This window comes from Sylvia atricapilla, chromosome 1, assembly GCF_009819655.1.
Source record: "Sylvia atricapilla isolate bSylAtr1 chromosome 1, bSylAtr1.pri, whole genome shotgun sequence".
NCBI classification, from domain to species: domain Eukaryota; kingdom Metazoa; phylum Chordata; class Aves; order Passeriformes; family Sylviidae; genus Sylvia; species Sylvia atricapilla.
In genome coordinates this window covers 8,951,396-8,965,733 of record NC_089140.1, presented here as the reverse complement: position 1 = coordinate 8,965,733, position 14,338 = coordinate 8,951,396, and the positions used below count along the sequence as shown (strand labels likewise).

The window sequence follows — 14,338 nt, the reverse complement described above, 5'->3', positions numbered from 1 at the left end:
CAAAAAAAACCCCCAAACCCACACTGAAAAGTAGAATGGTTTTCCTTTGTCAATTATTTTTTCCTGGAGAAACACTTTTTTGACTTTTATTCACAAGTTTAAAAGTAGCAGTAAGTTAGTACTTATCCCTTTGCTTTAGCAGGAGTTTTATGTCTGTAAAAGTAATATTTTCCTTTCTGCCCTCAAGATGGCCAGTGTCTAAGACAGTGATATTTTTCCAGACTATCTATAAATCACATCATGTTCTGTGTCATTTGGTCGTGGTTGCCTGGCTTTTACTGGTCTCATTATCTCTGTAGAACTTGACCATGCTTGAAGAGAGGATTATTTTTAAACATGACATTTTCAAAATTCTTTATTTATCTCTCAGTAATTTGTATATATATAGTAAAGGAAGATGACTACACAAGTGCTCTGAAAAGAAACACAGACTGTCATTCATTAAAATTTTAATTTGAAAATACAGTACCCAACAGGGAACCCAAATTTAGATGCTTAATTGAGTTAGCAAGGCTACGAGAAGAAGCCAGGGAATTTGGTTTTGTGTTTTCAGCCAGGTAATTAGTGTGCAGTAATATCTTTTTAAAGTTTTCATTTCAGACATACAACAGACGTATAAATGAATCACAAATATGTCTTGGATTGTGGTATGGTGTTAAAACATTAGTAAAAAAAATGAAGTGAGAAGGGATCATCTGAAAAATTGATTTAATGTGTAAGAACTAAATAGCAGTTTTCTGTGAGAATGGTGTTGGGTGTCAATATTTATCACAAAGAGTCAAAGGACTTGATTTGTATATTTTTGTTCAGTTTTACAGCTAGTTTGTACATGCTTGTGCTTTTACATTTTAACAAAGCTACCAGAAATGCTTCCCAAAATGTCTCAGTTGATGAATTCAGCTGACACTCTCCTTGGCGCCAGTTCCTGTACTGCAGAGCTGTCTTTAATGGGCAGGCTTGGGCTGAGTTTTTTCTTGTTTTGGATTTATTTTTGGTTTTAAGCAATGTCACAACATATCCCATGCTGTGAAATAGCAATATTTGGCTAAGAGGTTTAGACCTTAATTTTTTGAAGTAATATTGTTCCTTTTTGTGAAGACTATTTATTATTTAAGATTTTGGTAGTGAAATCTGCTATAACTACAGAAATTTTGGAAACTGCTTCTGGATAGTTAATCTTTTTGCATATATATTATTTACCTTGGCATGTCTTTGTATAAACAGCATTCAGCAAGTGCATAAATTTATCTACTCACTAGACACTTAAACCATGTATTTCTTATCAAAATCCCCAACCCAAAATCGGTACTAACTCCATCACAGTCAAAACATTTGGTATACTTGTAATTACAAAAATGTTGTCAGATATGGATTCATTAAGGTGTCCTGACTTTTAGCCATATCTATAAATATGATCATGGGATGAGAAACAGATGTCAAGAATATTCCTGCAAAAATCAGTGTTTTAGGAGTATATTCTGTGACCCTAGGGAATTAATTTTAATGTTACTTCCCTTTCATTTCCCATCTGTGAAGCAGCAGTGATACTTGCCTCCCCTGCAGAACTAATGTGAGCACTTTCAGACAGTTGGACAAGAAGGAGCTATAGAAATACAGGGATTGTAAGGGAGCAAATTATATTCCTTTTATGGCAATCATCTTCTCTTTTTTGTTGAGGTTTATTTAAAGCAAAGTAATTGCAGGGGTGAAACTTCATAGGCATAATTTAGATTTCAAGAAAGGGGGTAAGGAGGAGGAGATGAGGGTGGTTGTATTTTAAGACCTAGATGACACCATTAAGTAGCTGATATACCTTAAGAAGGGATTCCTTGTAGAGTGAATTTCTTTATCTTCTGCTATATTTAGAGAGACAGGTAGAGTAAATATTTAATAATTAAGCATTCCAATTTTTTAATGTCTAACTTCTTAGCTGCATTTCTTTTTAGAAGTATACCTGCCTCCACCATTCCAGTTGAAGCAATGCTTAGCATCACTTGTATTTTCCAAGATTTCCTCCAGAGATGACGACCTGTGTCAGTCCAGACCAGGTTGTATCCATGCATTTCACTGGGATTTCACTGAACCCCTTTGGCAGCTGGGAGCTGTAAGAAAAGGGATTAGTAAGTGTTTGTGTGACACACACTGATCCCAGCACCTGCTGATTGGATTGAAGTAATCCTTTTACAAGTTACAAAACTCTATTATCAGAGCGTTGAGAGAGGGGGAGATGGTGATGTACACTGCATCAATCAATTCATTTAGGCAAACAGAACATAAGTTGCCATCTAATATACTTGTGAATTACAGACATCCTTGCCAAAGCTGCACACTGGTCCAGTCTGGTAGATGCCTTACAGTGCTTGTGCAAAGGTGATTCTTCTCTAGGAAACCAGGGGCAAGAATTGAACATTATTTGAGATGGCATGCTGAAAGCACAACTGCTCTTCTGTGAGCATGCTTAGGTGTCTACAATGAGCTTTACATCTAAAAATATGAAACTGAAACTATGGAATGTCATTTTTATTGTTGGCTGGTATCACCATGGAAGTGAAATTATTTCCGAATAATGCAACCTATTTGAAGCAATCTAGGGATATTATTCTCAACCACACTGAATAGTTGCTTTGTCAGTGAATTGCCTCCCTCTGGCTCTTTTTTTAAGTTTTCCTTCATCACCTACCATATTATGTATGATATTAGTGGTGTTTCATGCCAAATTACAAGTAGAGCTCTATAGTATTTTTCAGTACATAACTGAAAAGCTTCAAAACTATTTTGTTCACTGGTGTAATCATGTTCTGAGAAATATGAGAACTATTAGATCAAAACACATCATGGTAGTAATATGGCTGCAAACAGAGGAGGAAAAATAATTTCTCAGTGTCTTTTGAAAAGAGAAAATACAAATTCCCAAGTTTTTATTTCCCATATTTTTTTCATTTGTGATTACTTTAAGCAGGAAATTTGGGATCATAGTTAGAAGGACAAGTTAGAAAAGAGAAAGGAGCTTTCAGCCTGAAATGACTGACTAATCAGGTGACTGAATCCTGGTTCCAGTAAAGCAGCAGAGACAGAACACTCCCTAGGATTGGAAGCATGTGAGACTTCATGGCCAGATTGTAATTTACTGAGATTTCTTCCAGATACAAGTTTGGTGAGATACTGACAATAAGCTGCCACATCAGAATTTTTCATTTTATATGTCTATATAAGCCAGATATAACTAGCCCAATAAAATCTCACTTCTTTGCAGTTACTATTGAAAACTTGATATTGAGGATTGAAGCTGGTGTTTCTAACATTTATGGATTGATGCTTCAGAGATGGAGCTGGTCTGGGTACCAGTTACAGGCTCTGCAGAATTGGGGGTTGGTTGGATTGGAGCACCAGAAACCACTGTGAGACTTCCATGGAACAACTAACTGTTGGAAAAACATTATTTTCTTAACATGCTAGTTGATGGAAAGACTGAAATTGGTTGAGATAGTGCCTCTTCTATTTATTTAAGTTGTGCTTTGCTGGGAAGAAAAGCAGGGAAGCATGGGCTTGGTTTGGATCTGCTCCCATGTTTCAGCACCACTGGAAGTTTCTTCATGGAAACATATGATGAGCTCTCTCAACCTTTTGTCTGTGCAAGGACACCAGGGCAGCTCAGGGAGAAAGACTGATCTCCTGCAAGCAAAACTTCAGTGTCACTATGAAACCATGCTGGGAAGTGAGAAATGCTTAAAAAGGGTGGAAAAAACATTGTGGTGCTCTGCAGGATCTGAATATGGCTCAGAGTTGTAATAGTGACTCCGATCTCAGGGAGCTTTATTTGATGAGCTCTAGACAGTTTGGGTGCACCAAAATAGAAGAATAAAGTAATAATTTTGTAAAAGAGGAGTGGGAACAGGAAAAGGGAAGAGAAATGAACCTTTATGTTGCTATTCCTTGAGTCCAGACTCCAGCCCTAGAGGATAATGAAGTACATATTAAAAAAGGTGATGCTGATTATCTAGAGATAGATTTTTCAAGGACATAAAAGGGAAATAAATGTAAGGGTGTCATTTAAGAGGATGGGGAAGGCTGGAGTCTTTCTTTTGTGTGTTTGCTAATCTCCTTCACACTTTCCATTGGACAGCTGAACAATGAGCAAGAGTATGCATAATTTTATAACGAGCAAATCTTGCCTGGTTGCTTTTTATTTAAGCAAAACGACAAAACCAGTAGATGAAGTGAAAACAACTGATGTAATACATACAGATTTTAATAAAGTCGTGACACTGTCTCATGAATAGTTAATTGAAAAATTAATGCCAGTTTTTAGAGGACAATTACGTGGATTGAAATGAGGCAAAAGGTTGATATACAAAAAGTAATGATCGAAAGCTGTCTAGGAGTGTCTGGCAGAGTATAGGAATTGCTCTTAGATCCAGTTGTCTGTTACTTTTTTAAATAATGATGTGGAAATGAGTGGAAGTGGCAATGGCTTTCATCACAGTCTAAAGTTCTTCACAGGCATGATGACAGAGGAGTAATTCAAAAGTTTGAAAATGTTAAACCTGAAAACACATACAAGAGATAAATTATCTTTGAAGAAAAGAGTCACCAGAAGACATATCTATAATTTGCATAGATCCCTTAATTCATGATCTGTGAAGACACTGGAATATGTATATGCAAAAATTATGGAGAACACAATATTCTGAGCAAGGGGACTAAAGTTGAAATAAATGACTTGGTGAAAATGAGTAGCAAATTAAGTTTGAAACAGAAAAGCAATATTGTTGACATCCGTATGAAAAAAAAATCTCAAATGAGAACTGGTGTTCCTCATTGAAAATACTTGTGTATTTCCAGGTATACAATGTGTAGTTCAGAATAGTTAGAGTCCCAGGTAGTAATGAACTGTGCTTTAGGCTTCTGGTTTAGATACAGAGCAGCCAAATGTTAGAAAGATTCTAGTGAAGTACAAGAAATTACATTCTTTGAAGACCTGGAAGCAAGTAATCAGATAGGCTACTTCTGTCTCTGAATTCTATAGCACTATGAGTAATATGAGTGGGAACAGAGAAATTTACTGTGAAGCCACTAATGATAAGGTATTAAGCCAGAAAATGGAAGGAGAAGACCATATGTGGTGTTGAAAGCAAATTGGATTTAGGCAGAAAAGTATTCTTCTTACATGTAGTCAATGCAATGTGTACTAAAGAACACAAAAAAGTTCAGAGTAGCAAGAATTCTGGGGTATCCTGGGCAACCCATGAGTTAGCAAGTGACAAAGACAAAAACCTCCATTATTTAAATCAACTGACAAGAATACAAAAGAAATTTTTTCAAGTATAGTCTTGTACTGCACCATTTGCCATATAACAGCTAAGACAAATTTTCTTCTCTACACGTTCTTTCTGAGGAGCCCTGGGAAGCACGACATCACTGCCTGGCCCTCTGCATCTCTGGAAAATGCAGCAGCAGTTTGAAAGCAGTGGCTCCCACACTGTTGGGTGAACAGTGTGGGTTTGAGAGGTCACCATTCACAAGGATTAAGATCATTTCGCATCCACGTCTTCAGCTGACATTTGAAATTCGATTAGACCTGTCAGGGTCTGTCAATTTGAGAGCTGCACATGTTTTCACTGAAAGATGCATCCTCAGTCATGAAAAGCGTTTCTACTCAAGTACCATGTTGGAAGTATTGTGTCAAAAATAATTGTAGCAACTGAACATCAGCTAATAAAATAGGCATTTTTAAAGCAAATACCTGGAAAGATGCAAACCATAGTGTCTCTTCACCCAAGTAACAAGTGATAGGAGAAGAGGAAATGGCCTCAAGTTGTGCCAGGGGAGGTTTAGATTGGATATTAGGGAAAATTTCTTCACCAAAAGGGCTGTCAAGCTCTGAAACAGGCTGCTCAGGGCAGTGGTGGAGTCACCACCATCTCTGGAGCTATTTAAAAGACAGATGTGGTACAGAGGAACATGGCTTAGTGGTGGGCTTGGCAGTGCTGGATTACCAGTTGGACTCGATGATCTGAGAGACTTTTCCAACCTAAATGATTCTGTGATTCTATGATTTAAAGATTGACCAGTCAATTAGAATTTAATGGTTATATTTTTAACCTTATTTAGTCACAGAGGATGCATTGGACACCCCTCTTGATAAAAGAGTGAAGAAAAAATGAAGAAAACCAAAGTAGTTTGACCCCCTATTATAACATCAGCTGAGCTCACAGGAAGCTCTAGCAGAGCCATGTTCTACCAAAGCCAAGCCAGGCCACTGTCCTCTGAGTTTGCCCCTGTGTTCAGGCACATGGAATCTGTCTTAATGTGTGCCAGCATCTCTTTAGCCTATTCATTGTCCCTGGGACAGCTTTTCATCCTCTGGCTGAAAGCTCCCCTTTTGCCTTAAAAGTGGCATGTCTCACACAGTAATAATAGATTTTATAATACATCCAGTCTGTCTGCATAACATCAGCACATCCTCCTTATCCCACAGCATGTTTGGTAGCAAGAGTATCTCCTCTGTCTAAACAAGAGAAAGTATGGACTGGGCGACCAATTGTCCTCTCAGGTGAGGCCCTGTGGAAGGAAAATTAAGGTTAATGGAATTTAAGGTGCATCAGAAGACCTGTGCAAGCAGATGGTGTTTGTTTAAATAATAGCATGTACTTGGGATTACAGGACTTGCCTTGTTGTGCACATATTGGTGAGGCTAAACCTCTGCTTTTTTCAGCAGGCTTGAGGAGTACTGCAATAACAGTGGTGACAACCTCTATTTATTTTACCTGCTGCTCTGGGACAAGGACAATCATGTGCATGTTTGACATGTTGGTAATGAATTCCTTTTGTACCAGGCAAACACTGCAGAATGTCTCATCAAAACATCCTAATTAAGGAATGGATTTGAGTAGACATACAATCTCTAAAATATCAGAAGTTCCACTCAATTTAATGTACATCCAGCAGCTCCCAAGAGAGTGTTTCAAAATCACTAAGCTTCTGTTTAGCAAAGTGGGGATGAGCAAAGGGGCTCTGAAGGACTGTAAATGAAAGATTACTTAACTCTGAGGGAATTGTCTGGCTCCTGAATGTTTTAAAGCAAGCTTCTTTCTCAGCAGCTTTTAAAAATGTGTGTAAAGCAGATGTTCACATGGGGCAGAGCCTTCCATGGGTCCATTCAAATAGTCAAACGTGTCTTCCAGGTCGGTGAGGAAGTGCCCTGTGAATCTGATTCATGTAGTGCAGGAATTGGAACCACACAAAAAATGGTTAGTTAAAGTAAAGATTTAAGTGTGCTCTCATTTGAAAATTCATGTCTCTTTACACTCAAGATTGCCTAAAAATTAAGGTAAAAGTAAAAACTTCTAAAGAGTATTATTTAAAAGTTCACATAAACTTAACTGTAAACTTTACCGTAACTGTGTCAGATTTGATGATTTTAAAAGGAAATTAAATTTCTTTTTAAAATACAATCCTTGAAATCATCAAAGAGACAAGTTGGAATCAACAGAAGACTCCTTACAACATTCAGTCCTGCCTTAGGAACCAAATGTTCATGGCCCTTTTCCTACAGCTTTGTGGACCTACCAGTATTTTGGAGAGATTCAATGTTGGCACATCTGTATATCTGCATAAAACGTCCCTGAAGTCTGTGGGACGCTGGTGGATGGGCATGTCAAAATGAATCACATTATAAAACTGGTTTAAAATGGGAAGATGCTACAGGCTGATCCTTGACTGCCTGATCTCTGCTGCAATGCTCAACAGCTGCTCTGAAGCCAGAAGTCTTGGCTCTGTGTTATTGTAAGATTTTGCTATTTTTTCCCTTTGCCTCATAAAAATTCCTCCTGCTCTGGAGGGATTATAATTTTTTTTCCTGTGATTTCAGTACACATATCCAGGCACAGATTTACTAGGAGAAAAGAACAGGATCTTTAGGCTGCCTCCTTTCCCCCGTAGCAACAGCCTTTTGACAAGGACAAAGAAACTATTAGAGTATGGTTTCCTCCTGTTAACTTGCAAGTTAATGCTGGGAAGATGTTCCCTGACCCACACCCTGACACATGGCATGGCCATGCCACTCTCCCAGCTCCACGTCTGTCGGGTCACAGCTCTGTCCACTGCAATGCTTTTTCCTTCATTATAGAAGAGAAGCAATCACACAGTAGGTGTTTTGATTGTATCTAGGCCACCACTATTTTTTATCTCCTTTAGAAACCTTTCTTCTAAATGCAGTATCTTTCTGTGTCCTTGAAGACATCCGTTCTGGAAGCGTGGCTTCTTGAATTGGTTTTTCAGACCCAGGTTTGATTTACAAACCTTGTGTAAAGACGCAGGCGCCCGACAAACCCTGCACCAAACAAAGCTGTGTCAGGGGCTCTTTTGTCATCAAAAAACTGTTCAAGCTGCAAGAGGGAGCTGTATCCTGCCCTGCCAGCCAGGTGGGAAGCACAGTGGCACAGCAGCTTTGCAGAGCTCCTGTTTGGCGGAGGACAAGCTGCAAGCTTTTTGCACCTTCTGTTAAACCTGTTGAGAGGGCGTGAGAGCTCTTCTTTAAAGCACATTTGGGAAGAACAATTCAACATCACAGGGATTGTCTATGGAAAAGGTTTTCTAGGCAATTACAGTGCTTTTTATACATTACATTAATTTATACATTAAGTGAACCCTTTCTGGGAGCTTTTTGTAAACAAGGTTTGGTACAGATTGGCTGTATTAGTGAATGTTCCAGAAATAACCACTGTGACTGATGTTTGGGCCAGAAGCTCTGCTATTGACCCCAGCCCTGAGCCTCTCTACTAAACAGTCTGTCATTTTTAAATCTGTTTAGGAATGTTAATTTCAACCTGGCTAGTAAAGGCAGTATGGATTTTAATTTACAGATGTGAATGGAGTGTAATGTGAGATGGTTCTCATGCTTGTTGTAGGAGAAGATGGCAAAGCTCAGCAAGGTCATATATAAGTAGGCTTAACGTACCAGGTGATCACTTTCTTAATTTTCATATTAAAGAGTGGGGAAGATTTCTGGGTTTCCCCACCCTTCTTCCTTTCTGCTCTCCTACCCTTATATACTCACATACTTGGATTATTTTCTTATCCATGGGGTGAAGGAAAAGAGTCTTGGGTCACTTTTCTCAAATCTTTGGAACTGAATTCCTGTCCACTGCTGGACAGGGGCTCTAGCCTTGGGAGATCTGCAAAATCTTAACACCAGCACCAATATACTTTTGATGGCCCATTATTCCTGCCACAGTCAGTTTTCTTTGGTAATGCTTCTCCCAATACTGTTAACTGAATGCAATGTACAATCTTTAACAACATATATTAATAATAATTAACAACCCTTTCTCAGTTCAAGGCTCTTTGTGTGCCAGTTCATCTGCAGGTTGAGTTTCTGATGACCCAGTGCTTGAGCCATGACAGTTCAGCCTGGCAATTTTTTAATTCTTTTCAACATTTCTATCACTGTTGTGACGTGTGTATGTGCTTGAACTTTAGTTGAAAAATCCTTTGTTTTGACAGAAGTTTTTGTTTATAGGAATTTTTGTCAATAGAACTTTGTTTCTTTTCCATTGCCTGATGAAAGAGACATTTGGGCTTATATTTTCTAGGTACTGAAGAAGAAATAATTTCCTCATAAAGCTCAGGGACTTGATGTTTCATGCATTTTCTCTGTGTTAGCACTGGTACATTTTATAATTCTCATTTTTTATAGCACGAATAAGCTTGAAGTTAAATAAATAAATGAACCCTAAAACTGAGTTTCTTTTTTCCCCCAAGCTCAGGATTCCCATGCTTTGAGAAACATCCTTTTAGCTTAGCTTCCAGCCTAGTTAAGTCAATGCTTAATGCAGTATTCCTTTAATTCCAGTCCTACATGGAGGATCACCTGAAAAACAAGAATCGCCTGGAGAAGGAGTGGGAAGCTCTGTGTGCTTACCAGGCTGAGCCCAACGACAGCACCGTGGCTCAGCAGGAGGAGAATGTCCAGAAGAACCGCTCTCGGGCTGTAGTACCATGTATGTACACTTCCCTTTGCATCATGGCATTTAAACTTCTCCATACGTTCCCCAATATCCTTTGCAGAGTGGGGTGAAAGCTGCTGAAGGCAGGTAAACGGTGTGGAGTGGTTTGTGTGTGTACTGGAAAGCTGTGGCTAAAACTGTGGGCTTGGTGCATGTCCTGTTGTCATATCAGACCCTGTTTATCTCCCTGTAAGTCACATATATGTTACAAAAATGCACAACTGTGCCACATAACACTGCTGCTGCAGCTGTGCTGTCTCACAAAATTCCATAGTCAGAGTGATTTTCAGTGCTGGAATATGCTGTCTGTATAGAGTGGCATCTGTAGCTCTTGGATAGAAATGTCTTCTTCTTCTGACCAGGACAAGTTGGTCTCTTGTCCATCCAGCAGTAATACCAGAGTCTATAGGCAGAGCTAGGTGATCTGTTTAGCAGATCCTCAGCTGAACTGAAGAAGCTCCTTAGACTTCAGTGGGTGAGTTTGCAGACTGGTTTCTCTCTGCAAGGCTTCCTAAACATGCAACAATACAAAATAATGATCAAAAAAAGGAACCGATGTTTATATTCCTAGAATCTGCTCTTCCCTGCAAGCAGCCACCTTTTGAGCTTGAAATAAAAGTAGCATATTTTTCCTTTGCAAACATATATATATCTCATAGATTACATTGGTAGTGTATGGACATACATATCATTAAGCAACCAGTGAAACAAAAATGAATCTGAGAATATATGCACAGTCCACAGCAACCAAAATGCTCTCAATCAGTGTGCCCACAATCCAGCTGGATAGCTTGACAAACATATATAGCTGGTTTAATTTTTAAAGTGCCCTGAAACCAATAATTTTCCTTAAGAAAGTCTTGAGTATTCCTCCTTTAGAAATGGGGAAATTTCTATGGGGACAGGTAACAACTTGAGTAAATGTCATAGCCAGATTTAGAGTAAAGGTTCTTTGGAAGGACATGATAATTTAACTGAGCCCATCAGTCCCTGCATATTTGCTTCAGCAGGGTTTGTCTCTTTTATTTACGTTGTTTGTGCTCGTTCTGCAATACTTTTCTACTCAGGAGAGGATTATAGCAACTTGGCAGTATTCATTCTCCTGAGTGGATATGGTGCTGGTCAAAAGCCTGCTGGGGCAACAGCAGCAGTTTGCTGATTTCCTTGTGTTTTGAGCTTGTTGAGAAGTTCTAAAGAAGTCACCATGGAAGTTAAAGTAGTGCAAGCCTTCTGTGCCCTTTTACATCCTGAAAAAACCCCAGCACTCAACTGACATGATGGGCAGTGAAAATTTTCCATGAAAATATGTGTTGATCCAAGTTAATTTTCCTGCTTGAAGTGTTCTATCAATATGAACATACAGTCAGACCATCTTAAGATATTTCAAGTTCTTGCTCATAAATTAAGGTAGACTGGTTTTGGTTGCTGCCACAGAATCAGCATGGGAGCTAGAGATGTTGCCAGAAATTGGTGCTGGTTATTTGACTGATGTAGAAATTGTGTCTTCATGATACAATGAGCTATAAGATAGAAACCTTCAGACTAGACTTTTCTACCTATGAATCCTTGGCTGTGACAATGCTAAAGAGCAGAGATTTTTAGCTTGGGTGTCACAGAATCATTTGGCTTGGGAAAGACCTTTAGATCATGATGTTGTCATTAATCCAGCACTGCCAAGTCAGCACTAAACCACATCTCTGAATACCACAGGTACACATCTTTTAAATACACTCAGGGATGGTGACAGGGAATCTTGTCTCCTTTCATCACATTTTACTGTGTGGATGGATCAGCCAGCACTGACCAACCTTTGGTTTTCTGCCATTGCTTCTTCCATGGATGTTGTTATGCCTGTTTTCCCCATGTCTGGGTCTAGACTGAATCAGTGCTGCCTCAAGGTGATTTGGTGAAGGTATTTGGACACAGATAAGGTGACCGCAATTTATCTGAAGTTTTGACTAAAAGTGTTTTAGTACATTTTAAAGAGTAAAATGACACATTCACTTTGTTTTTTCAATGTGGAAGTTTCTATTACAAATATTAGTGCACTGGGAATTTTCCTTTTTGGCTGAACTGCACAGAATTACCTGCCTTCACGTTCTGAAGTTGCTGTGCACTGGTAAACAGCTGTCATGTTATATATTTTTAAGCTACTTACTACTTTGTTGATGGTGGAAAGTATGGCGTAGAGTTTAAACAATATTAAATTTTGATAAGGTGGTGGTTATTTTAGACTCTTAAGATTAGACTGAGATGAGAAGGCTCAGTTTGCCCACTTTTTTTAAAACTGTGTTAGACATTGAAACTATAGCAAAAGAGCCATAGATTTGCTTCATAATGTATGAAGAAGCAAAGCTGATGTGCTTTTGATATTCTGCAGAGGTGCTATGCTGCATTCAGTGTATTCTCACAGAGTAATGCCCTGTTAGTGTTTCCTTACCCCTTTCGTATTCATAATCACCTTGACAAGGTAGAACACAATTGCCAATTCACATAGAAGATTTCCTCTTAGAAAGGCTTCAAATAAGCTTTAATATCATGTTGTATTTGATTTTTTGTTTTTCTTTCTGAACCAGTCCTGAAGTAATGCAATATTACTTTTACTGATTATATAACTGATTTAATTATTATCACAATTTTATCATAGCTTACTCTTCTACCTAACTTTTCTATTTTCTAATCTATACAAACAGCTTCTAAAATACTTGATAGCAGAACACCATGATACTGCACTTAACTCATTACTGGTTTAAAATACTAACAATGCAAGTTACCTGGACCTTCTAGATTAACAAAACTGTATCCTTTTATCCAATCAAGAAGCAGATTGCTATAATTTAGGGCACACGATGTTTATTTTTAGTGCTATAATTTAGTGATGTCTATTTTGTTTATGAATACGTAAGCAGCTCAAGAAAAGCTTTCCAAATTTTTTTTTCTCTTTTTGCATCTCTGAAAAATAAGCCCATCTCAACAAAGTCTATACTGTGTGTTTCTATTTATGTACACCATGAATATATGCAGGTATTTTAAACATTTAGCAAACAACTTTTTGTAGTGAAAAATCTATCAAAGACCGTCCATCATAGCCATGTCCATGGGTCATGGTATATATTTAAGGAACCTCCTTGTCTCTGTGCTTTACCTGTCCTCTAAAGGAAAGCAAAGCATTTAGGAGCAGAACGTGCCCCCAGATCTGAGGCTTGTTTGCATTTAGAGCACAGGCTGGGGTTGTGCACCAAAGATGGAACACCTGAGCAGAGGGTTGTGTGCTTTATCCATGTTACAAGTGCATGTGCAAATGCTGCTCTGAAATGAATGAACTGGAGCCGGTCAGAGCAAAGAAAAGTTCCATTTTCTGCAGATCACCTCTAGGCAAAATAATGATAATCAGCAGATTATGATTCTTCATAGTCTTCGGGCTGCACCACTTTCATTCTTCAGTAGTTCTTCACTTTCTTAGTTTGGTGGAGTCCTGTGTAGTGCTTTGTATGAAATCAGTCTAAATCCAGAAGGAAAATAATGATCCAGGAGGAATGTGCCTGGTTGATTGCTGTAAGATTTGCCTTACCTGGTGATGCCTGGATTTAGAAAACCCAAGTTTGTCCATAATCCTTCTTTTCAACCTTATGTTTGTTGGTTCTGTTCCTTCAGAAGTATCTGACTAAAAGGAAACAAAAGACAGAGGGAAAATGTGAGCCTTACTTTTACAAGATTTCGATCTCCCATCTGACAACAAAAATAATCTTCATTAAGTTGCAGGGCCACTGTGAGAGAAATAAAAGACGGAGATGACAGTAGTATTGCTCACTATTTAATAATTCAGATAATAATGACATTTTATTCTTGACTAAGTCATTTAAGCACAGGAATCCAGTGTTGTTTGAGATGCCTAAGTACTCCAGGTACCCAGCAGAACTAGTAGGTATAACATCAGCTCTGTGGGACACTTGTGACCCTCCTGCCTGCAAGCCCAAGTGTCTTTAGGACTCTCAAATATCAGTGGAAACCTACAATGAGGCATTGAAACCAAGTTTTCTGGACATGAGTCTGTGAGAAACCAAGTTTTCTGGACATGAGTCTGTAGTGAGACTGTAGATCAGGGTGACTGAGTTTAAGTGTCACCTTGTAGCTGCCTCCATATGAGCCAGGAGTCAAAGCCCCTGATAGAGCCAGTGAGGAGCCAGTCACTGCTGTGACACCAGCAGAGCTGTGCAATGGCCAAAGTTGATATTTGGTTTAGAGTGAAATGAATAGCTTTAGGATGCTGCTGTGTATCCTGCCTGTGTGAGCTTCATACGCTGGTCTAATAGGGTAAAAGTCTTGGGGTC

General features: G+C 38.7%; 1 protein-coding gene across 1 annotated transcript in view; it reads left to right on the top strand.

The window, feature by feature from the left end:
• Positions 1-14,338, top strand: part of PTPRN2 (protein tyrosine phosphatase receptor type N2) — a 629,378-nt gene that overhangs the window by 561,653 nt on the left and 53,387 nt on the right. Inside the window, exon 15 of the mRNA XM_066314564.1 lies at positions 9,854-10,001. Within this exon, the coding sequence (XP_066170661.1) occupies positions 9,854-10,001 (148 nt within the window). The remainder of the gene's footprint in view (positions 1-9,853; positions 10,002-14,338) is intronic.